Raw genomic sequence first — 25913 nt, forward strand, 5'->3', positions numbered from 1 at the left:
CCTCCTCCTTACGATCTCCAATGCAGCCACAACGCCTGCAGCTATAGTTCAGTTTGGCGTCCACTTCTTGATAGTATGTTTGCTCTGCTCAATCTTCCGTAGTAGTTACGAAATCGCTCCCTTATGCCCCTCTGCAGTTGGGTACTTTTCAGAAAAAGCTGAGTGCTTGTTTTGAAAATGGGACGTAGGGACGTATTCATGGTTATGGATAGTTAACTGCGGGGGAAGCACACTGTCAAGACGTCTTTTTCATGTCTCACTGACTAAAAAAACGGACCCCTTCCGCCTTCCCTTGCTCATCCAATCAGCCGTCAAAACGCAGACGCATTCATGGACTAACGATAAGTCGGATATTTCAAACTCTTTTCGAAAACGCACAATTCCTCTGCTTTGGCGTTTAAAAAAAAAATCAACAGAACAGTTCTGTTTCTAGAAATGGACTTTTATTTTTTTCAAACAAAAGTGTACGGTCTGAAGTCCTTATCCAGCCACTGTGCTGTTAGACCTAGCAAGCTAACAGGGCCAACAACACACATCCATAAATCAGTAGTAAAGCTTATGTCAACTATCAGTGTATGCAGGAGTGTGGCTCTAGGTGGTTTACGAGCCGATAATAATAAAACATAACCTTGAATAAAATGAAGAGCAGATCACATTTTATGCCCAATTAATCCAGAAAACCATGAAATTCCGAAAGGATCACATATTTTTGCTTACCACTGTATTATATCATTCTAGCTAATTGATTTTAGATTTTTACACCGGATGCCCTTCCTGCCGTAACCCTGGCCAGGTATCGAATGCAAACCCTTTTTGTGTGGTTCTTTGAGTGAGGGTTAAATGTATAATTGTTAAGTGTAAAATAAAAAGTGTGTTCATAGATGTGACAGATGAAACAAGCATTGCAAACATTTCATCATGTCAGCAACGTTGAAAGTCGGTTTTTTTTGCACAACTTTAGCTTTTAAAACAGTAATACTGTTTTGCTTATTCGTACTTCCCTTATTGTGTACTTTCAAAAAGCTTTCAAGTTACTCCCCAGGGTGGATTCTTCTGTCTTCAGTCAAGGCTTGTGTTAGTCAAGTTTTTGTGACACGATGACCACACATTGAAGAGGGAAGGGTTTTTTTTTCCTCAAGTGTGTGTTCTTGTGTGTGCTTTCAAATGTGACTTCCGAGCAAATCTTTTATCACAAACTGTGCAGGAAAAAGGTTTCTCTCCAGTGTGTATTCTTGTGTGTACTATCAAATTTGACTGATCAGAAAATCTTTTACCACACACAGTGCAAGGAAAGGGTTTCTCTCCAGTGTGTATTCTTGCATGCACCTTCAAATGTGACTGCTGAGAGAATCTTTTACCACAAACTGAGCAGGCATAAGGTTTCTCTCCTGTGTGACGTCTCATGTGTGTTTTCAGATATCCCTTGTTAACAAAAGTTTTGTCACATTGTGTGCATTTCCAGCGTGTGTTGTCAGGGTGACATGTCATATCAGCTTCAGAGTCTTCATCATCAGTGTCAGCAGAGTGTGGCGTGTCGTCACTATCTGATAGTGGAGCCAAGAGCTTGTCTGCTTGTGATCCTCCACAGTGGTTTCCATTAGCTTCTGTTGTCATGTGATGAGTGGAACTGCTGCTTGGAGGCTCCACCTCTCTCTTCTCCTCAGTTTCACCTTTGTCTTCATCATCTTGACTCTTCACAAGAACAGCAATCACAGGGAACTCTTCCAGTCCTTCAAGATGCTCTCCCTCCTGACAGATTCTGTAATCCTCCTCCTCTTTAAAGTTGGAGGGCTGTAGCTCCTCCTCTTCCTCCTTAATGTGGGTGGCCTGTGGCTCCTCCTGCTCCATCCTGGAGTTCCACTCCTGCTGCTCAAGGAGAAGATGTTCTTCACTGACATCTGCAGAACACAAGAAGGCAAAGATATGCTTTTGAAAAGTCCAGCTTTGCTCTGTCACATGAGACACTGTCCTGCAACAGCATATGTTCTGACAATGTCTCTGAGGGTCTCATCAGTGTCCCTTACTGCAGTCAGTAGAGATGGGAATCTCTGGCCACCTCACGATTTGATGCGATCGTCAGTTTTTTCATGCATAATTTTTTCTATATAGAATTTGTTTTTACCCTAACTACTAAAACAAAGCATATTTGTAACAACTGACAATTAAAATTAACATGAAACAGATTAATTTACTTCCATTATCATTTAATAATTGGAAGGTTATATCTACCAACATATTTCCCATTGCACAGAACCAGCAGGAAAAGTAAAGTGCACCAGTAGCAGCATGTATCAAATAAACAAACTTCAGCATATTCTGAGTAACCAACATTTAAAAAAATCTTTTGAAGACTTCCTGAGCACAGAATCTCTGACAAAATAATATTTTTGCTGTATAGTAAAGTCAAAAACAGCTTTCATACAAAATATAGATTTCTGTACCAGCGACTCTCATACAAGAATAATGCTTGCAGACGTCAGTATATTATGAATAACCAAAAAAACTAGACTGCCTTTATTCACAATTGCAGTGTCAGTGAAATAACTTTCCGATTGGACATTGTATCTGGGTTCCAAAGTGCGGAACAAAGCACGAAAGCCCTGCTTCTTATAGGAAAAAAATGTATTTACTGAGTGGGTACATAATTATTACAAGTATATTTTAGAATAACTGCATTGATGTCTACTGATCAAATTATAGTTGAGTGTTTTAAAATAAGTACAGTGTAAATAGAACTGTTTCATCAATTAGTCTAATAACTTAGTGAATGATTACAAGTAATTTCCAGAAATAATGCTTGATTAAATAATTAGCGGAGTGGGTGAACATCTGTTTAAGTGTGTCAAAGGTTAAACAGCCAGAATGTAGACAAAACGACCTTGACATAGGCTGAGGAAAAGAATGTTTTGTTTATGTCAACAACTACAGTAAGTCTTATTGGGACAGCAAAGGAGCCGGCTATCATCTGCTGGGGTCACAAGCCTCGTCGAGGAATTTGGGAGAACGTTATCTTTGGAGGGACTGGCGCCAATGGTCTGAGCAAACAAGTATAAAAATGACTATAGGATGATCGGGGGGGACTCTTTCATTTGCAGCCAGGAGATGGGTGCAGGTGAAATCAAACGGGGTCCAGGTGTACGGTACCTGTAGACTGCAGAAACTATCCTGTCTGACTTATTTAAAATCTAAACTGTTGTGAGAGTCTTTCTTCCTTCTCATAACTGGAGATTAAAGAGCACGCAAGGGGGAGGTAAAACTGGCTTAATTAATTTTCCAAAGTGGTCCTTTGACCTTTAGGACGTTGTGGAGAATTTAATCTCCAACATTCTCAGCAATCGAATACGGCCACAAATCCTTCGCAATAAAAGTTGCGATTGACTTTGTGATTCGCTTCGCCTTTTTCAAGTTCGGTGGAAAATTAGTTATCACCTGGCTGATGGTTCTCTGGTTGGCAGCAACTTCAGTTGGCAGTTTTTCCTCCTGGTTCGGGTGGAAACGTGCTATTTGGTTTCTCATTTGTCGTGTTTCCGAAATATTTTAAGCTTGTATTACAAAGCTTGCATATTGTCTGACTCTTGTCCAGCTCATTTTTACCTTGACTTACGTGCAAGCCAAAGTGCTTCCAGAAGCTCGTTTTAAATCCAGCAGGCGCGGGTCGGAGTTTACGCTCAGCTATTTTGGTAGAATCTTACACTTAGGTGCACCACCATAAACTGCCGAGGCAGCACTTCCTCTTTTTGTTCCCTTTTTTTTGTTCCGTCACCATCGATTGTTGACATTTATGAATGGATTAATAATCGTTATGTCTGCATCGCAATGCATCTAAGAATCAATTATTTCCCCACCCCCAGCAGTCAGGGTACCGCCAGCTGGCACATGGACTAGTATAGAATACAGAAACGTGAAAAAAAACCACCTCAGGATGTGTTCTACTGCTTTTACAAGACTATGTGTAGTTGTTTGGCTAAGCTAAGCTTTGACTCCTGAACCACTGCACGCAAAAGGGTGAACATGTGTCAGAAATGGCACCGCTACTGTGCCGTCTGTGCTAGTCTTTTCCTGACAAATACACATATTTTTTAAAATTATGGTACTATTTGATCACCTTTGCTCACATTCATATTTGAATCATCTTTCTGAGTGGCTTGTCTTAGAACTCCGTCCAGTAGATGGTATTGTAACTCTGCAGTCAGAAGCACTTCAGGTTGCACATGGAAGGCACAACTAGCTGGACAACAGAGTGCAAACTGACAAGATGATCATTAAACAGAATGACAGTCTTACCCACAATGCAAACCCAAAAATAAAGAACATGTCAAATGTAAATTAACACATATCAACAGTGAAATACCATTCTAAATGGGTAAGAACAACTAAACGCTAACAACAAACATATAACTTTAAATATTATTTATATACAAAGAGCTTGCAAGGCATGCCGGGTCCTCCAGCCGCAACTGGACGCTACAATAGAGTGACATATTAGATATCCAATGATGTGTACATTATCTTTAAAGTCAGAGCACACTTGCATGGAGCCCAGGAAATATTAATGTTTTTTTTTTTTAATTGCCTGCGCGTGTTATGAGGTGCGCACACGTGTACTGCAACACGAACACCTGTAAGTCAATAACTTCTTAAATAAATAAATGAGATTTAAACCCATGAGATAATGTCTATATAACAATTTCTTACAAGACAGAGCAAAAAGCTCTGTTTTACCTGTCCACACACAAACACTGATTTTTGTGGTGTGGCCAATTATGCAAAATAGACCATGGTGTTATCTAGCCCCCCTCCCACACATAAACTGCAGACCTGTGGGAAACACTGACGTCATTTTCAGAGACAACTGATTAGTCGGTGGGCGGGGCTTTTATCATCTCTGACCTCTCATCACAGAATTTAAGGTGTGACAAAGCAGGTTAGCCCCACCGTATAGGTTATGTATCCTGCTGAGACTTTAACCAGCTTTGTAGCACTGCATATTCAGACCTAATCCCCCGACCTAATACAACTGACGTGATATACAGTATATTTCTCTCTGTTCAAAATGTCCGCTGTCTTGCAGGAAACAAACTCTGTTGAAGTCATGCCCGAGTCAGTCTGTTTTTAATAAGTTGTTACAGACACAACTGTAGAGTATTGACGGTGCACACCGTAATATGTGTAATGTCCGTAGGTCTACGCATTCGCAGAACGCAGGCGGCTGGCTAATGCCTAGCAATGTTTATTTGACTTAATGCCCAATTTACATAACAGCCAAGTTTGATCAACGCCATCTGTTTTTATTACAACACACAAGATAGTGTCAGAAGCGTAGGACTTACATTTTTTTTTACGTAAACTACTGCATGTTGCGTATTTTCCACGCAGGACCATCGTGCTACCTTGCCTTCTTTTGAGGGTTTTTTTCCCACAACGTGGCGGACGGCTTCAGACGACCCGACCCACTGGTATTTGATGGCAACATACTGGCGTATATTTGAACAGTAACGCCACATTTTAATTGCTGCGACACACTCGGACAAGCCAGCATGGACTCACTCAAGCCTAAATTTTCTTGAACCTGGCCAGACCCGAAGCCATCGAGCGGGAAAAATCCTCTGTCTATGCGACGGAAGTGCGTGAGCCAGGCGACGATGGCCGTGTTCTCATTCCCGCGGAGTCCAAAGAGCATCCGGAGTGCCTCAAAATGACATTCAGGGAAATGTGCAACACCCAAACCCACATAACCATGGAAAGACATCAATTCAACACACGTAAACAAAAGGCTGGTGAGCCCATTGAATCCTACGTAAGTGATTTGAGAATCAAAGCTAAAAGCTGCAACTTTATGCTTTTTGATGAACTTCTCAGAGATAGGCTGGTCTGTGGCATAAATAACGACCACCTCAGAAAAGCTTGGCTACGTGACAGTGACCTGACTCTAATTAAGGCCATCTGAGTAAGTCAGATTCACGAAATGACAGAAGAACACAATAAGATGCTAATGTCCCCACATAGCTCTGTTAGACATGTGTAGGCCTGTCATGATAACAGATTTTGCTGGACAATAATTGTCCTACAAATTATTGTCGATAATTGATATTATTGACATTTTTTAGACCATTTTTTCATTTCATTTCATGATATGGCATAATTAATTATACATGGTATCAAAAGCAAAAAAGTTTAATTTCTCAAGAGTATTTAACATTGTTATTGGAATGTCAAGAGCTTTTAAATAAATTAAAAAATACAAAAAAAACCCTCAATGAACATAAAATGGACTGTCTGGACTGTTAAGAAAAAAAAACACTCCAATAAAACACACAGACACGCAGCTATGTAGTGTATTGTTAAACTAATGTAGGGGGTCATATTTGCGCTGGACCACATATCTGTGTTGGCGTAGTAAAATGCAATGTTTCTGATATCGTTCAACATGTCTTCTTTCACTGGGTTATACAGTTCAGGAATTGGTGTTTGTGGCATGTCCATGTACATCCTCCCAGGCAATTTGTACTGTCTGTCAAACATTTCTAACATTTGCCGAAATGTTGGGCTTTCAAACGTATTGTCTGACTCAACATCCACGCCTCATGTGATTAGCATCTATTGGCATAAAGGACAGTTTCCACCCCGTCCTGTGTATTTACAAACCTGTTAAATTTGAAACAATTAAGTTTTAACATGTCTTGCTAGAAACTAATCAAACTAAGTTTCATTGAATACTGTGTGCAATGACAATAAACATCAATCTATCCATCCATATAAAATACAACAATGAAAAAACACAAGTCTTAACCTTCAGCCCAATCAATAATACACAATAAATAAATAGTGCAAAGCCCCTTAAATAATGACACACCTCTTCCAAGCACAGATACGTTTTCTAGACATGAATGGTTGGCTCTTTAGTGGCGTCAAATGGTGTCAAATTATTATCAAATTATTATATTGGTGTCAAATTTTCACCAAATAACAATAATAATATGTGGTGTCAAATTATTATTGTTATTTGACACCACTAAAGAGCCAACCATTCCTGTCTGGACGTGCCTCCTCCTTGAGAGGATAAATAGATTGAATCTTGCACCAGGCTCTCAGAACTAGAGCTGTCCTATCTAGTCTGACTGGTGTTTGAGCATGAACTGATGAAACCTGCTTGGATGAGAGGCGAAACGTCTGCTTAGACAACCTGAATAGTCCAGTTGCGATCGATTGAATGCCCTGAAAGTACGATAACCTAGATGAATGGGAATATTCACAGGCATATCTCGCTATCAGTATCGATCCGACACTGACAAGACCCCTTGATATCAAGATATGTGGAGTTCCTAAAGAAAAAGGACCATCACAGAGAAAAGCTTTTTATGAGTAGTGTTAATAAACAAACAAAAAGCTTATAAACACAGTAAGAATTAAACTAACCTGCTCTGTGGAACACAACTTGAGGCTTCTTGAAAACAGCGTCCAATAGTTGACGTTGACGGTCGTTCTCCTCTTTTGTTCGACCAAGTTCCTCCTCGTACGCTGCTATCGTTGTTTCTAACACTCCAAATATTTCTTCAACAGCCGCAGTTAATCGTGCATTTACAAACGCTCTCAGCATTTGTATTTTACACATTTTCACACAATCGCAACACTTTACACTCACAGTTGCTCTCCGCTTCGCGATGTGTTGATAACTTCCGGGTCTCTTTGTTAGCAGTTAGCAAGCTAAGCTAGCCTGAGAAGCTTCGAAGTTCAGTCAGACGAGTCCTGACATGAATAAAACTGTCTCTCACTGTCACGTAATCTCTGCGTCGTCCACATTAAATACTTGTAACAATGGCCAATGGTGTTTTTCTCTAGAGACTACCCGGACGATACGAATTTCCGTAACTGGCAGCGAGTGTGCGCCTCTAGTGTTGTGAGGATCGATACTGAAATACTGATATTTCCGATACCAGCCTGCATGCGCTAAAATTGATTCTCAAATTGAAATGGCGATATTTTCGATACTTATATAATGTTTGAAACTTTGTCCAATTTAAAACGATGACCGATTGTATAGTGTGATTTGACAGTACGTTGTTCATTTTCATGGTAGTTAATAATAATTAATCATTTATTTTAAAGGTTTTATTATTTCACTTTTTTTATTGTGTAAAATACAATTTTCACACATTTGATATGGTTTTGTCCTCTACTTTGACTCTACTACTCAATATGCTTGAGGGTTTAAATAAATTACTGAGTAATTAAGTATACTTAACTATAGTTCTGAAATTATAAATGTATTCAAATTAACAATTTATTTAATTAATAAATCAATAAAATTAAATAAATTATTCATGCTCTGATACGAAATACGCTACGAAATGTATTAGACTTATTAGGTGATGTACTGTATCACCGATACTATGCATAGGATTGGAAACAAAATCAGTGTTATCGCTCATCACTAGTAGGGTGTAACGATTTATCTACTAAGAGAACATGATATTGACTGGAATTTCAAATTTCAAAATCAAATATATGGGGGCTATTGTATCAAAAAAAACATTCCCTTCTTCTATTAATTATGGAAATATTACAAAAGAGATCAGTAGGCATATGGAGGTGTGGGCTTTGCTCCCTCTGGACATCGGAGAAAGATTTTGGTTAATTAAAATGGCAATTGAACCTAAATTATTGTACATACTCAGTGCGCTACCTGTGGAGATTCCTCTAAAACTATTCAGAGAATAGGACAAATGTACATCCAGTTTTGTGTGGAAATCAAAAAAGCCACAAATAAAATACACTATTCATTAGTTTCCGAGAGACAGAGGAAGTATGGCTTTACCCTGTCTTAAATATTAGATTCAAGATTCAAGATTCAAGAGAGTTTTATTGTCATATGCATAGTAAAACAGCAGTTATACCATGCAATGAAAATCTTATTCTGTTCATTCTCCCAAGAAAAGAAAGAAAAACACAAGAAAGAATAAGAACATAAGAAACATAAACACATATACATAAATACCAAGAAATTAAGCAACAACAACAGAAGAGACATTAATACGAGTAAATAATACAAATAAATAAATTAATAAATAAAGTGCTATGAGTGTGTGTTGCGTGTGGCGTGTCTGAGTGCTTCGTTGAGAAGCCTGATGGCCTGTGGGTAAAAGCTGTTTGCCAGCCTTGTGGTCCTGGACTTCAAACTCCTGTAGCGTCTGCCTGACGGTAGGAGTGTGAATAATGAGTGTTGTGGATGTGTGCTGTCCTTGATGAGGTTGTGTGTTCTGCGTAGGACTCTAGATGTATAAATGTCTTGCAGTGAGGGGAGGGCTGCCCCAACAATGTTCTGTGAGGTCTTGATCACCTGCTGGAGTGCCTTCCTATCTCGTGTTGTACAGTTACCGAACCAAACAGTGATGGAGGCGGTAAGGACACTTTCGATAGTGCATCTATAGAAGCAACTCAGGATTGTGGTGGACATGCCAAATTTCCTCAGTCTTCTCAGGAAGTACAGTCTCCTTTGGGACTTCTTCAGAATTTGTTGGGTGTTGTGAGACCAGGTGAGGTCCTCGCTGATGTGTGTGCCAAGGAACTTGAAGGTTTTCACCCTCTCCACCTCAGTCTCACCAATAAACAGGGGTCTATGTGGCTCCTTTTCCCTTGTTCTTGGGTCGATGATCATCTCTTTAGTCTTATCTGTATTGAGAAGGTATTCTCAATGAGAAGGTATTACTATGTTATAGCCCAGTTAAGACCACTTGTACTTTGGTGTGAATAGTCTTCTGAGGCAAAATGGAAATACCATTACAGTCAGTACTTGACTGTATATATATTATGCCAAAACTATTTTACAGCTCGGGAATTTCTGCTTGTGTACATCCATGAGAGTATGGCTTGACGTTGTAAAGATGCTCCTGCTTCAAAGACAAATTAAGGCTCTGGGCTGGCCAGTATGTGACAGTACATGACCCTACATTTAAGCAATGGTTACAATTGGGAATAACAGCATTTACTATAGTGTCATTTTCAAAGGTCAGTTGGGCAGTTTTCAAAATCTCTCGAGTAAATTTAGACTCGGTAAACATCTTCAACTCTGCCACTATTTTACAAATGAAATACAAAGTGTTCTGACTGTTTGTTTTTTAAAATTCTAATTTAGTTCAGATCTTTGTAGATATTTATAAAGGATCCAGTAGTAAAAATATTGTAGAAAGGATTTATAGGATTTTAGGTTCAACTGATGCACAAACATACTGTATCTACATGTGAAAAAACAATGGGATAAAGTTCTAAAAGTTGAGATTTCAGAGGATCTTTAGCTGGAGGCATGGAAATGCTCAAAATTGCACGATTAACTCGGGTACCTGGAGATATTTTTGTTGGAAAAGTCTGGTTCGTTTCTTTATTACACCTGCGTGGAAATCAAACGTTTTTGCTACTTGTTTTTTCTGCTTGACGCAGTGTGTATCTGCCCAGGTAGACCATGTCCATATATTTTGGCCATGCTCGAGTATTGTTGACTTTTGGAAGAAGGTGACAAAATGAATATATTGAGTGTTAGGTATTCGATTACAAATGTCTTTCTTTACTTTGTTCCTTGGTGTACGTACTGCACATCCAGAGGGAATATGTCAAAGCGATATATTTATTTTGAATCATCCTTGTTGCTGCAAGAAAAGCTGTCATTAAATGTTGGCTCAAAATGGACACCCCTCTTTTGCTCTTTTGGTACAATTTGTACAACATACAAGAACAATGGATGTTATGACTTTTAATCTTTGTCGACAACAACACAAGGTTGAAAAACATTGGAAAAGATGAGACAAATCTGTGGTCAGTGACGATGTCAGATAAGATGTTACATGTACCTGTGATCTGTGACGCATATCCCTTATGGTTTACTTATTTATTTATATGATTATATTTTCTCGACCCCTTTCACTTTGTTAGCCCTAAAATATTTTTTTTCAATAAAGAAGAAAAAACACTATAACATACTTAGTAATAATAATTTAAAAAAAACATTGTTTGTCAATACCCTTGATTTAGATCACAATTTATGCCAAATTTATTCAGAAAACCATGAAATTCCAAAAGGTTTACATGCGTTTTCTTACTACTGTATTATACCATTCTAGCTGATTGACTTTAGATTTTTACACCGGATGCCCTTCCTGACAAAACCCTGGCCATGGGAATCAAACCCATGCAACCCCCTTGTGTGCGTTTATTTTGTTGAAGAAGAAAAGTGTGTTCATACATGTGATGAATTTAACAAACACTGCAACGATTTCATCGTGTCAGTTACCAATGTTAAGTCATTCTTTTGCACAAATTTAGTTTTTTTTAAGGGTAACACTGTCTTGCTTATTCGTAGTTCCCGTACTGTGTTCTTTGAAATCCAAGCGTCCTTTCAAAAAACTTCCCCAGTGTGGATTCTTATGTGGTCAGTCAAGTTTGGAATATTTGTGAATTGCTGACCACACATTGAACAAGATTTTTAATTTTTTTTAATCTATTGTGTGTTTTTGTGTGTCCTATCAATGATATCTTTTTAGAGAAACTTTTACCACACACTGTACAAGGAAAATGTTTCTCTCCAGTGTGTATTCTTTTGTGTTCTTTCAAGGATGACCGTCGAGAGAATCCTTTACCACACACCGTACAAGGAAGAGGTTTCTCGCCAGTGTGTAGTCTTGTGTGTGTTTTTAAAACAACTTTTTGATTGAATCTTTTACCGCACTTGTGTGTGCTTTCAAATGTGACTTCCGAGCAAATCTTTTATCACAAACTGTGCAGGAAAAAGGTTTCTCTCCAGTGTGTATTCTTGTGTGTACTATCAAATTTGACTGATCAGAAAATCTTTTACCACACACAGTGCAAGGAAAGGGTTTCTCTCCAGTGTGTATTCTTGCATGCACCTTCAAATGTGACTGCTGAGAGAATCTTTTACCACAAACTGAGCAGGCATAAGGTTTCTCTCCTGTGTGACGTCTCATGTGTGTTTTCAGATATCCCTTGTTAACAAAAGTTTTGTCACATTGTGTGCATTTCCAGCGTGTGTTGTCAGGGTGACATGTCATATCAGCTTCAGAGTCTTCATCATCAGTGTCAGCAGAGTGTGGCGTGTCGTCACTATCTGATAGTGGAGCCAAGAGCTTGTCTGCTTGTGATCCTCCACAGTGGTTTCCATTAGCTTCTGTTGTCATGTGATGAGTGGAACTGCTGCTTGGAGGCTCCACCTCTCTCTTCTCCTCAGTTTCACCTTTGTCTTCATCATCTTGACTCTTCACAAGAACAGCAATCACAGGGAACTCTTCCAGTCCTTCAAGATGCTCTCCCTCCTGACAGATTCTGTAATCCTCCTCCTCTTTAAAGTTGGAGGGCTGTAGCTCCTCCTCTTCCTCCTTAATGTGGGTGGCCTGTGGCTCCTCCTGCTCCATCCTGGAGTTCCACTCCTGCTGCTCAAGGAGAAGATGTTCTTCACTGACATCTGCAGAACACAAGAAGGCAAAGATATGCTTTTGAAAAGTCCAGCTTTGCTCTGTCACATGAGACACTGTCCTGCAACAGCATATGTTCTGACAATGTCTCTGAGGGTCTCATCAGTGTCCCTTACTGCAGTCAGTAGAGATGGGAATCTCTGGCCACCTCACGATTTGATGCGATCGTCAGTTTTTTCATGCATAATTTTTTCTATATAGAATTTGTTTTTACCCTAACTACTAAAACAAAGCATATTTGTAACAACTGACAATTAAAATTAACATGAAACAGATTAATTTACTTCCATTATCATTTAATAATTGGAAGGTTATATCTACCAACATATTTCCCATTGCACAGAACCAGCAGGAAAAGTAAAGTGCACCAGTAGCAGCATGTATCAAATAAACAAACTTCAGCATATTCTGAGTAACCAACATTTAAAAAAATCTTTTGAAGACTTCCTGAGCACAGAATCTCTGACAAAATAATATTTTTGCTGTATAGTAAAGTCAAAAACAGCTTTCATACAAAATATAGATTTCTGTACCAGCGACTCTCATACAAGAATAATGCTTGCAGACGTCAGTATATTATGAATAACCAAAAAAACTAGACTGCCTTTATTCACAATTGCAGTGTCAGTGAAATAACTTTCCGATTGGACATTGTATCTGGGTTCCAAAGTGCGGAACAAAGCACGAAAGCCCTGCTTCTTATAGGAAAAAAATGTATTTACTGAGTGGGTACATAATTATTACAAGTATATTTTAGAATAACTGCATTGATGTCTACTGATCAAATTATAGTTGAGTGTTTTAAAATAAGTACAGTGTAAATAGAACTGTTTCATCAATTAGTCTAATAACTTAGTGAATGATTACAAGTAATTTCCAGAAATAATGCTTGATTAAATAATTAGCGGAGTGGGTGAACATCTGTTTAAGTGTGTCAAAGGTTAAACAGCCAGAATGTAGACAAAACGACCTTGACATAGGCTGAGGAAAAGAATGTTTTGTTTATGTCAACAACTACAGTAAGTCTTATTGGGACAGCAAAGGAGCCGGCTATCATCTGCTGGGGTCACAAGCCTCGTCGAGGAATTTGGGAGAACGTTATCTTTGGAGGGACTGGCGCCAATGGTCTGAGCAAACAAGTATAAAAATGACTATAGGATGATCGGGGGGGACTCTTTCATTTGCAGCCAGGAGATGGGTGCAGGTGAAATCAAACGGGGTCCAGGTGTACGGTACCTGTAGACTGCAGAAACTATCCTGTCTGACTTATTTAAAATCTAAACTGTTGTGAGAGTCTTTCTTCCTTCTCATAACTGGAGATTAAAGAGCACGCAAGGGGGAGGTAAAACTGGCTTAATTAATTTTCCAAAGTGGTCCTTTGACCTTTAGGACGTTGTGGAGAATTTAATCTCCAACATTCTCAGCAATCGAATACGGCCACAAATCCTTCGCAATAAAAGTTGCGATTGACTTTGTGATTCGCTTCGCCTTTTTCAAGTTCGGTGGAAAATTAGTTATCACCTGGCTGATGGTTCTCTGGTTGGCAGCAACTTCAGTTGGCAGTTTTTCCTCCTGGTTCGGGTGGAAACGTGCTATTTGGTTTCTCATTTGTCGTGTTTCCGAAATATTTTAAGCTTGTATTACAAAGCTTGCATATTGTCTGACTCTTGTCCAGCTCATTTTTACCTTGACTTACGTGCAAGCCAAAGTGCTTCCAGAAGCTCGTTTTAAATCCAGCAGGCGCGGGTCGGAGTTTACGCTCAGCTATTTTGGTAGAATCTTACACTTAGGTGCACCACCATAAACTGCCGAGGCAGCACTTCCTCTTTTTGTTCCCTTTTTTTTGTTCCGTCACCATCGATTGTTGACATTTATGAATGGATTAATAATCGTTATGTCTGCATCGCAATGCATCTAAGAATCAATTATTTCCCCACCCCCAGCAGTCAGGGTACCGCCAGCTGGCACATGGACTAGTATAGAATACAGAAACGTGAAAAAAAACCACCTCAGGATGTGTTCTACTGCTTTTACAAGACTATGTGTAGTTGTTTGGCTAAGCTAAGCTTTGACTCCTGAACCACTGCACGCAAAAGGGTGAACATGTGTCAGAAATGGCACCGCTACTGTGCCGTCTGTGCTAGTCTTTTCCTGACAAATACACATATTTTTTAAAATTATGGTACTATTTGATCACCTTTGCTCACATTCATATTTGAATCATCTTTCTGAGTGGCTTGTCTTAGAACTCCGTCCAGTAGATGGTATTGTAACTCTGCAGTCAGAAGCACTTCAGGTTGCACATGGAAGGCACAACTAGCTGGACAACAGAGTGCAAACTGACAAGATGATCATTAAACAGAATGACAGTCTTACCCACAATGCAAACCCAAAAATAAAGAACATGTCAAATGTAAATTAACACATATCAACAGTGAAATACCATTCTAAATGGGTAAGAACAACTAAACGCTAACAACAAACATATAACTTTAAATATTATTTATATACAAAGAGCTTGCAAGGCATGCCGGGTCCTCCAGCCGCAACTGGACGCTACAATAGAGTGACATATTAGATATCCAATGATGTGTACATTATCTTTAAAGTCAGAGCACACTTGCATGGAGCCCAGGAAATATTAATGTTTTTTTTTTTTAATTGCCTGCGCGTGTTATGAGGTGCGCACACGTGTACTGCAACACGAACACCTGTAAGTCAATAACTTCTTAAATAAATAAATGAGATTTAAACCCATGAGATAATGTCTATATAACAATTTCTTACAAGACAGAGCAAAAAGCTCTGTTTTACCTGTCCACACACAAACACTGATTTTTGTGGTGTGGCCAATTATGCAAAATAGACCATGGTGTTATCTAGCCCCCCTCCCACACATAAACTGCAGACCTGTGGGAAACACTGACGTCATTTTCAGAGACAACTGATTAGTCGGTGGGCGGGGCTTTTATCATCTCTGACCTCTCATCACAGAATTTAAGGTGTGACAAAGCAGGTTAGCCCCACCGTATAGGTTATGTATCCTGCTGAGACTTTAACCAGCTTTGTAGCACTGCATATTCAGACCTAATCCCCCGACCTAATACAACTGACGTGATATACAGTATATTTCTCTCTGTTCAAAATGTCCGCTGTCTTGCAGGAAACAAACTCTGTTGAAGTCATGCCCGAGTCAGTCTGTTTTTAATAAGTTGTTACAGACACAACTGTAGAGTATTGACGGTGCACACCGTAATATGTGTAATGTCCGTAGGTCTACGCATTCGCAGAACGCAGGCGGCTGGCTAATGCCTAGCAATGTTTATTTGACTTAATGCCCAATTTACATAACAGCCAAGTTTGATCAACGCCATCTGTTTTTATTACAACACACAAGATAGTGTCAGAAGCGTAGGACTTACATTTTTTTTTACGTAAACTACTGCATGTTGCGTATTTTCCACGCAGGACCATCGTGCTACCTTGCCTTCTTTTGAGGGTTTTTTTCCCACAACGTGGCGGACGGCTTCAGACGACCCGACCCACTGGTATTTGATGGCAACATACTGGCGTATATTTGAACAGTAACGCCACATTTTAATTGCTGCGACACACTCGGACAAGCCAGCATGGACTCACTCAAGCCTAAATTTTCTTGAACCTGGCCAGACCCGAAGCCATCGAGCGGGAAAAATCCTCTGTCTATGCGACGGAAGTGCGTGAGCCAGGCGACGATGGCCGTGTTCTCATTCCCGCGGAGTCCAAAGAGCATCCGGAGTGCCTCAAAATGACATTCAGGGAAATGTGCAACACCCAAACCCACATAACCATGGAAAGACATCAATTCAACACACGTAAACAAAAGGCTGGTGAGCCCATTGAATCCTACGTAAGTGATTTGAGAATCAAAGCTAAAAGCTGCAACTTTATGCTTTTTGATGAACTTCTCAGAGATAGGCTGGTCTGTGGCATAAATAACGACCACCTCAGAAAAGCTTGGCTACGTGACAGTGACCTGACTCTAATTAAGGCCATCTGAGTAAGTCAGATTCACGAAATGACAGAAGAACACAATAAGATGCTAATGTCCCCACATAGCTCTGTTAGACATGTGTAGGCCTGTCATGATAACAGATTTTGCTGGACAATAATTGTCCTACAAATTATTGTCGATAATTGATATTATTGACATTTTTTAGACCATTTTTTCATTTCATTTCATGATATGGCATAATTAATTATACATGGTATCAAAAGCAAAAAAGTTTAATTTCTCAAGAGTATTTAACATTGTTATTGGAATGTCAAGAGCTTTTAAATAAATTAAAAAATACAAAAAAAACCCTCAATGAACATAAAATGGACTGTCTGGACTGTTAAGAAAAAAAAACACTCCAATAAAACACACAGACACGCAGCTATGTAGTGTATTGTTAAACTAATGTAGGGGGTCATATTTGCGCTGGACCACATATCTGTGTTGGCGTAGTAAAATGCAATGTTTCTGATATCGTTCAACATGTCTTCTTTCACTGGGTTATACAGTTCAGGAATTGGTGTTTGTGGCATGTCCATGTACATCCTCCCAGGCAATTTGTACTGTCTGTCAAACATTTCTAACATTTGCCGAAATGTTGGGCTTTCAAACGTATTGTCTGACTCAACATCCACGCCTCATGTGATTAGCATCTATTGGCATAAAGGACAGTTTCCACCCCGTCCTGTGTATTTACAAACCTGTTAAATTTGAAACAATTAAGTTTTAACATGTCTTGCTAGAAACTAATCAAACTAAGTTTCATTGAATACTGTGTGCAATGACAATAAACATCAATCTATCCATCCATATAAAATACAACAATGAAAAAACACAAGTCTTAACCTTCAGCCCAATCAATAATACACAATAAATAAATAGTGCAAAGCCCCTTAAATAATGACACACCTCTTCCAAGCACAGATACGTTTTCTAGACATGAATGGTTGGCTCTTTAGTGGCGTCAAATGGTGTCAAATTATTATCAAATTATTATATTGGTGTCAAATTTTCACCAAATAACAATAATAATATGTGGTGTCAAATTATTATTGTTATTTGACACCACTAAAGAGCCAACCATTCCTGTCTGGACGTGCCTCCTCCTTGAGAGGATAAATAGATTGAATCTTGCACCAGGCTCTCAGAACTAGAGCTGTCCTATCTAGTCTGACTGGTGTTTGAGCATGAACTGATGAAACCTGCTTGGATGAGAGGCGAAACGTCTGCTTAGACAACCTGAATAGTCCAGTTGCGATCGATTGAATGCCCTGAAAGTACGATAACCTAGATGAATGGGAATATTCACAGGCATATCTCGCTATCAGTATCGATCCGACACTGACAAGACCCCTTGATATCAAGATATGTGGAGTTCCTAAAGAAAAAGGACCATCACAGAGAAAAGCTTTTTATGAGTAGTGTTAATAAACAAACAAAAAGCTTATAAACACAGTAAGAATTAAACTAACCTGCTCTGTGGAACACAACTTGAGGCTTCTTGAAAACAGCGTCCAATAGTTGACGTTGACGGTCGTTCTCCTCTTTTGTTCGACCAAGTTCCTCCTCGTACGCTGCTATCGTTGTTTCTAACACTCCAAATATTTCTTCAACAGCCGCAGTTAATCGTGCATTTACAAACGCTCTCAGCATTTGTATTTTACACATTTTCACACAATCGCAACACTTTACACTCACAGTTGCTCTCCGCTTCGCGATGTGTTGATAACTTCCGGGTCTCTTTGTTAGCAGTTAGCAAGCTAAGCTAGCCTGAGAAGCTTCGAAGTTCAGTCAGACGAGTCCTGACATGAATAAAACTGTCTCTCACTGTCACGTAATCTCTGCGTCGTCCACATTAAATACTTGTAACAATGGCCAATGGTGTTTTTCTCTAGAGACTACCCGGACGATACGAATTTCCGTAACTGGCAGCGAGTGTGCGCCTCTAGTGTTGTGAGGATCGATACTGAAATACTGATATTTCCGATACCAGCCTGCATGCGCTAAAATTGATTCTCAAATTGAAATGGCGATATTTTCGATACTTATATAATGTTTGAAACTTTGTCCAATTTAAAACGATGACCGATTGTATAGTGTGATTTGACAGTACGTTGTTCATTTTCATGGTAGTTAATAATAATTAATCATTTATTTTAAAGGTTTTATTATTTCACTTTTTTTATTGTGTAAAATACAATTTTCACACATTTGATATGGTTTTGTCCTCTACTTTGACTCTACTACTCAATATGCTTGAGGGTTTAAATAAATTACTGAGTAATTAAGTATACTTAACTATAGTTCTGAAATTATAAATGTATTCAAATTAACAATTTATTTAATTAATAAATCAATAAAATTAAATAAATTATTCATGCTCTGATACGAAATACGCTACGAAATGTATTAGACTTATTAGGTGATGTACTGTATCACCGATACTATGCATAGGATTGGAAACAAAATCAGTGTTATCGCTCATCACTAGTAGGGTGTAACGATTTATCTACTAAGAGAACATGATATTGACTGGAATTTCAAATTTCAAAATCAAATATATGGGGGCTATTGTATCAAAAAAAACATTCCCTTCTTCTATTAATTATGGAAATATTACAAAAGAGATCAGTAGGCATATGGAGGTGTGGGCTTTGCTCCCTCTGGACATCGGAGAAAGATTTTGGTTAATTAAAATGGCAATTGAACCTAAATTATTGTACATACTCAGTGCGCTACCTGTGGAGATTCCTCTAAAACTATTCAGAGAATAGGACAAATGTACATCCAGTTTTGTGTGGAAATCAAAAAAGCCACAAATAAAATACACTATTCATTAGTTTCCGAGAGACAGAGGAAGTATGGCTTTACCCTGTCTTAAATATTAGATTCAAGATTCAAGATTCAAGAGAGTTTTATTGTCATATGCATAGTAAAACAGCAGTTATACCATGCAATGAAAATCTTATTCTGTTCATTCTCCCAAGAAAAGAAAGAAAAACACAAGAAAGAATAAGAACATAAGAAACATAAACACATATACATAAATACCAAGAAATTAAGCAACAACAACAGAAGAGACATTAATACAAGTAAATAATACAAATAAATAAATTAATAAATAAAGTGCTATGAGTGTGTGTTGCGTGTGGCGTGTCTGAGTGCTTCGTTGAGAAGCCTGATGGCCTGTGGGTAAAAGCTGTTTGCCAGCCTTGTGGTCCTGGACTTCAAACTCCTGTAGCGTCTGCCTGACGGTAGGAGTGTGAATAATGAGTGTTGTGGATGTGTGCTGTCCTTGATGAGGTTGTGTGTTCTGCGTAGGACTCTAGATGTATAAATGTCTTGCAGTGAGGGGAGGGCTGCCCCAACAATGTTCTGTGAGGTCTTGATCACCCGCTGGAGTGCCTTCCTATCACGTGTTGTACAGTTACCGTACCAAACAGTGATGGAGGCGGTAAGGACACTTTCGATAGTGCATCTATAGAAGCAACTCAGGATTGTGGTGGACATGCCAAATTTCCTCAGTCTTCTCAGGAAGTACAGTCTCCTTTGGGACTTCTTCAGAATTTGTTGGGTGTTGTGAGACCAGGTGAGGTCCTCGCTGATGTGTGTGCCAAGTAACTTGAAGGTTTTCACCCTCTCCACCTCAGTCTCACCAATAAACAGGGGTCTATGTGGCTCCTTTTCCCTTGTTCTTGGGTCGATGATCATCTCTTTAGTCTTATCTGTATTGAGAAGGTATTCTCAATGAGAAGGTATTACTATGTTATAGCCCAGTTAAGACCACTTGTACTTTGGTGTGAATAGTCTTCTGAGGCAAAATGGAAATACCATTACAGTCAGTACTTGACTGTATATATATTATGCCAAAACTATTTTACAGCTCGGGAATTTCTGCTTGTGTACATCCATGAGAGTATGGCTTGACGTTGTAAAGATGCTCCTGCTTCAAAGACAAATTAAGGCTCTGGGCTGGCCAGTATGTGACAGTACATGACCCTACATTTAAGCAATGGTTACAATTGGGAATAACAGCATTTACTATAGTGTCATTTTCAAAGGTCAGTTGGGCAGTTTTCAAAATCTCTCGAGTAAATTTAGACTCGGTAAACATCTTCAACTCTGCCACTATTTTACAAATGAAATACAAAGTGTTCTGACTGTTTGTTTTTTAAAATTCTAATTTAGTTCAGATCTTTGTAGATATTTATAAAGGATCCAGTAGTAAAAATATTGTAGAAAGGATTTATAGGATTTTAGGTTCAACTGATGCACAAACATACTGTATCTACATGTGAAAAAACAATGGGATAAAGTTCTAAAAGTTGAGATTTCAGAGGATCTTTAGCTGGAGGCATGGAAATGCTCAAAATTGCACGATTAACTCGGGTACCTGGAGATATTTTTGTTGGAAAAGTCTGGTTCGTTTCTTTATTACACCTGCGTGGAAATCAAACGTTTTTGCTACTTGTTTTTTCTGCTTGACGCAGTGTGTATCTGCCCAGGTAGACCATGTCCATATATTTTGGCCATGCTCGAGTATTGTTGACTTTTGGAAGAAGGTGACAAAATGAATATATTGAGTGTTAGGTATTCGATTACAAATGTCTTTCTTTACTTTGTTCCTTGGTGTACGTACTGCACATCCAGAGGGAATATGTCAAAGCGATATATTTATTTTGAATCATCCTTGTTGCTGCAAGAAAAGCTGTCATTAAATGTTGGCTCAAAATGGACACCCCTCTTTTGCTCTTTTGGTACAATTTGTACAACATACAAGAACAATGGATGTTATGACTTTTAATCTTTGTCGACAACAACACAAGGTTGAAAAACATTGGAAAAGATGAGACAAATCTGTGGACAGTGACGATGTCAGATGTTACATGTACCTGTGATCTGTGACGCATATCCCTTATGGTTTACTTATTTATTTATATGGTTATATTTTCTGGACCCCTTTCACTTTGTTAGTCCGAAAATATTTTTTAAAATAAAGAAAAAAAAATAAACACTATTATATAGTTAGTAATAATAATTAAAAAACATTGTATTTGTCAATGCCCTTGATTTAAATGAAGAACAGATCACAATTTATGCCAAATTTATTCAGAAAACCATGAAATTCCAAAAGGTTTACATGCGTTTTCTTCCTACTGTATTATACCATTCTAGCTGATTGACTTTAGATTTTTACACCGGATGCCCTTCCTGACAAAACCCTGGCCATGGGAATCAAACCCATGCAACCCCCTTGTGTGCGTTTATTTTGTTGAAGAAGAAAAGTGTGTTCATACATGTGATGAATTTAACAAACACTGCAACGATTTCATCGTGTCAGTTACCAATGTTAAGTCATTCTTTTGCACAAATTTAGTTTTTTTTAAGGGTAACACTGTCTTGCTTATTCGTAGCTCCCGTACTGTGTTCTTTGAAATCCAGCTCTGAAATCCTAGCGTCCTTTCAAAAAACTTCCCCAGTGTGGATTCTTATGTGGTCAGTCAAGTTTGGAATATTTGTGAATTGCTGACCACACACTGAACAAGATTTTTTTATTTTTTTATCTATTGTGTGTTTTTGTGTGTCCTATCAAAGATATCTTTTTAGAGAAACTTTTACCACACACTGTACAAGGAAAATGTTTCTCTCCAGTGTGTATTCTTTTGTGTTCTTTCAAGGATGACTGTCGAGAGAATCCTTTACCACACACCGTACAAGGAAGAGGTTTCTCTCCAGTGTGTAGTCTTGTGTGTGTTTTTAAAACAACTTTTTGATTGAATCTTTTACCGCACACCATGCAAGGATAAGGTTTCTCTCCAGTGTGTATTCTTGAGTGTCGTTTTAAATCACTTGCTTGAAAGAAACTTTTCCCACACACCATGCAAGGATGAGGTTTCTCTCCAGTGTGCATTCTTGTGTGTGTTTTTAAAACTACTTTTTGAGAGAAACTTTTACCACACAACGTGCATGGAAAAGGTTTTTCTCCAGTGTGTATTCTTGTGTGCCTTTTTAAGTCACCTTTATAAATGAATCTTTTACCACACACCGTGCAAGGAAAAGCTTTCTCTCCGGTGTGCATGCTTATGTGTGCTTTCAAAGTTGACCGCCGAGAGAATTGTTTACCGCACACTGTGCAATGAAAAGGTTTCTCTCCAGTGTGCATTCTTATGTGTGATTTCAAATTTGACTTATCAATGAATCTTTTACCGCAAACTGAGCAGGCAAAGGGTTTCTCTCCTGTGTGACATCTCATGTGTATGTTCAGATTTCTATTGTTAGCAAAAGTTTTGTCACATTGAGAGCATTTATGACGTGTGTTGTCAGTGTGACATGTCATCTCAGCTTTAGAGTCTTCATCATGAGTATCAGAAGAGTGTGACGTTATGTCGTCACTATCTGATAGTGGAGCTAAGAGGTTGTCTGCTTGTGATCCTCCACAGTGGTCTCCATCAGCTTCTGTTGTCATGTGATGAGTTGAGCTGCTGCTTGGAGGCTCCACCTCTCTCTTCTCCTCACTTTCACCTTTGTCTTCATCATCTTCACTCTTCACAGGAACACCAATCACTAGGAACTCCTCCAGTCCTTCAAGATGCTCTCCTTCCTGACTGACGCTGTTATCCTCCTCTTCCTCTTTAATGTGGGGGTGCTTTGGCTCCCCCTCTTCCTGTTTAACGCGGCGGGGTTGTGGATCCACATCTTCCCCTTCCTTTTTAATATATTCCATCGTGAAGTTCCACTCCTGCTGAAGAAGATGTTCTTCACCAATGTCTGCATGACACAAAAAGACAAAGACTTGCTTTGGAAAAGTCCAACTTTTAGTTTAGTTTATTTGAAACATGCAGGCCTGTCACGATAATCAATAAATCAATTAATCGCACGATAAATAAAAACAAAGTTGATCATTTTTCCGGCTTTGATATATTGACATGTGCATGCGTGTTTGTTTTCTTCCTATCTCTCTACTAAACAGGCTGGATGACAAGAGGTTTCACTCTGTGCATCTGTCTCAACATCAAGGTGCGTTGGTTCTTACGCGGAATGAACGGACTGAGTGAACCTTGCTGTCGGGTATGACGAGTGACGAGAGGAGGGGCTGCAAGCAGCACTCTTACTCCATATGATTTCCGCAGCGGAATTGTGGACTGAATCGGACAATTAAGACGGAATTTACTGTTAAACACGGAATTTCACGGAAAGTGACATAATGTGAATGAAATGATGTCATCGTGAGGAGATGCATGTACGTGAGAGGAAGTGTTTCCCCGGCGGACCGCCCAATTGTGGCTGTCACAAACACCCAAGCCACCTCCTCCTGAACTAAACATGTCAAAATTGCGGCGAAAGCACTTCCAAACTCCCCTCTTACGGAGCATGAATGGAAGCTAGCAGGCTTAGCTTAGTTTAGCAAAGCATGCTAGGGCAGCGGTTTGTGTGCGACTCAGACTGGGTGAGTGTTGTGTTTTACCGCTTTAATGTAAGCGAGCATTTTATAATGTCCGCTGAGGACGTGTAGGTTCTGAGTTAAAAAGGCGAGAGGCTCATTTATTCTTGCACCCAGCTCATGTTAACTGTCAATAGACATTCTCAACACACAAAACACAATTCTGGCTTCTAAAATAAGAGCACTGTTTGCCACATCTTGTCTAATTGTGTGTACTAAATAAGGGTGTCTGGCATCTGGCATCTACATTACTAACACAATTGGAATTGGAACATCTTCCTTAATCACAAGCACGGGCATTACAGCTTGTTGAAGATTTTGTAGTTATGTGTGCAGAGGCTGACATCCCATTAGAAAAGTTAGCCAGGCTACATCCATTTCTGAATTACAAGGCAAAATTGGCCAATGATTTATTGCATCAATAAATGTAAGGATTATTGCATTTAATTAATAGACGTTTTATTCACTAACCCAAAAAGCACACACTCTATGCTGGTAAAATAAGTGTAAGTGGTAAAAAGTGATTGCAAAAATTTGTAATGAAAAAAAAAACAATTTTGGAAAAAAATAAAAGGGATTTCATACGGCCCTACACTCTGTGCGCACTCGCTAGCTGTGTGTGTCATATGCTACACAATGGAATACTTTCTTCGAGCCTGTTGTGTATAAAACCCCGTCTGATGTCAGTTTTAGCTCGTTTACGCATCGTTATTTTTTCATGAAAAAGTTGGTGACAAAGACAGTGAAAAAAATAATACAAAACGGTGGAACTTACGTTTCAGCTAATTCCCTCATTGTGCACCATCTGCATTTTGCTGCATCCAAAACATGTACTTTGACCAAACGTAAACAGCGTATTCCATAACCATTGGTGCTACATGTCACTCGAGGAAGTGTATAGGCAAATGAGTTGATGTCTGCATTGATGCAGAGCGAAGCAGAGCAGGGGAAGGGGCAGGCCTACAGCGTATCCTGGCATGCCCATATAAGGAAGTTCCGGTTGCACTGACTCTGTGGAACTAGGTGTTAAAAAAAAACTCTGTAAAACACAGCGTGCAAAGCCATCCAAAACTGCTATCAGGTCTCACTTCCAAATGCGCAAACCTCATTATCTGACGGGTTGGCATCGTATAACACGAGGATACAACATTGGAACAACATTTGTAGGCCAGAAAAGAGGAAAAGCATAATAGGTCCCCTTTAACACTTAAAATGTAGGTTTTTCCTCCAGAGAAATTGGTTTGTTCTAAAACTTATGACCGGTAGTGTATATCCAACAATATTGTTACATTTTGTAAAAACATATAAATACAACATCAACAATGTAAAAATACAACAACAAAAACACACGTTTGCGTGAATATAAACAAAGATAACCATTGAAAAATAACTATCTCATCACGCGAGTATCGATCCGACATTGACTCGACCCCTTGATATCGATACGAAGTACATAAAGAAAACTGACCTTCACGGAGAAAATCTTTTTGTGATTTTTATGAGAATTGTAAAAAAAAATATAAAGCTTTTAAACGTGTGAGAGTAAGAATGAAACGAACCTGCTCCTGCTCTGCTCTACTTGATGCTTCTTGATAACAGCGTCAAGTAGTTGACTTTGTCGCTCGTTCTCCTTTTCGGTTCGTGAAAGTTCTTTTTCAGTCTAGTCCGTTTCTTCCTGAACTATAAATAGTGGACGGTTAGAGCAATATAGTTGCTCACTTGAACTTTATTTATAATATTATAGCAGGTACAATCCAGCACCGTCTCTCTTCCGCTATAGTGTCACACGAAAAACGTTCCCGCTGCAACTTGTACTAACTCGAAACATTTCCTTTACAATCCTATTGTAAAAGCATTTCTCTCTCTTTTTTCCCACACAGAGTCTGTATTTTTTCAGTGGCGAAAAAAGAAAATAATTTATAAAAACAGGAAAAGTGGGCGTAACATTTATCCACTTGCA

The 25913-nt window shown here is 38.9% G+C and overlaps 3 protein-coding genes across 3 annotated transcripts; all 3 read right to left on the reverse strand.

Moving 5' to 3' along the window:
* Positions 1–471: 471 nt before the first annotated feature.
* LOC129168215 (zinc finger protein 25-like) lies at positions 472–7429 on the reverse strand. Its single transcript, XM_054753261.1, has 3 exons — positions 7417–7429; positions 4106–4247; positions 472–1898 (listed from the first exon to the last, which is right to left on the reverse strand). Exons 2-3 carry the CDS (start codon positions 4119–4121, stop codon positions 1135–1137), a joined length of 780 nt encoding a protein of 259 aa, XP_054609236.1. The 5' UTR covers positions 4122–4247; positions 7417–7429; the 3' UTR covers positions 472–1134.
* Positions 7430–9001: 1572 nt separating this feature from the next.
* Positions 9002–18465, reverse strand: LOC129195061 (zinc finger protein 510-like). The gene is made up of 2 exons (XM_054800803.1): positions 17985–18465; positions 9002–12466 (listed from the first exon to the last, which is right to left on the reverse strand). Exons 1-2 carry the CDS (start codon positions 18178–18180, stop codon positions 11682–11684), a joined length of 981 nt encoding a protein of 326 aa, XP_054656778.1. The 5' UTR covers positions 18181–18465; the 3' UTR covers positions 9002–11681.
* Positions 18466–21419: 2954 nt separating this feature from the next.
* Positions 21420–25726, reverse strand: LOC129194266 (gastrula zinc finger protein XlCGF8.2DB-like). The gene is made up of 2 exons (XM_054799420.1): positions 25513–25726; positions 21420–23280 (listed from the first exon to the last, which is right to left on the reverse strand). The coding sequence occupies exon 2, from the start codon at positions 23234–23236 to the stop codon at positions 22073–22075; it is 1164 nt and encodes a 387-aa protein (XP_054655395.1). The 5' UTR covers positions 23237–23280; positions 25513–25726; the 3' UTR covers positions 21420–22072.
* Between the last annotated feature and the right edge of the window lie 187 nt (positions 25727–25913).

Source organism: Dunckerocampus dactyliophorus, chromosome 1 (genome assembly GCF_027744805.1).
Source record: "Dunckerocampus dactyliophorus isolate RoL2022-P2 chromosome 1, RoL_Ddac_1.1, whole genome shotgun sequence".
Taxonomy (NCBI): Eukaryota; Metazoa; Chordata; class Actinopteri; order Syngnathiformes; family Syngnathidae; genus Dunckerocampus; species Dunckerocampus dactyliophorus.

Bases quoted from the DNA above. Each gene is read 5' to 3' on its own strand.
- LOC129195061 (XM_054800803.1), bottom strand. From the start codon at position 18,180: ATGTGTAAAATACAAATGCTGAGAGCGTTTGTAAATGCACGATTAACT. The intron at 12,467-17,984 runs GTTAGTTTAATT...TGTGTTCTGCAG, and splicing joins AGTTGTGTTCCACAGAGCAG to ATGTCAGTGAAGAACATCTT.
- LOC129194266 (XM_054799420.1), bottom strand. From the start codon at position 23,236: ATGGAATATATTAAAAAGGAAGGGGAAGATGTGGATCCACAACCCCGC.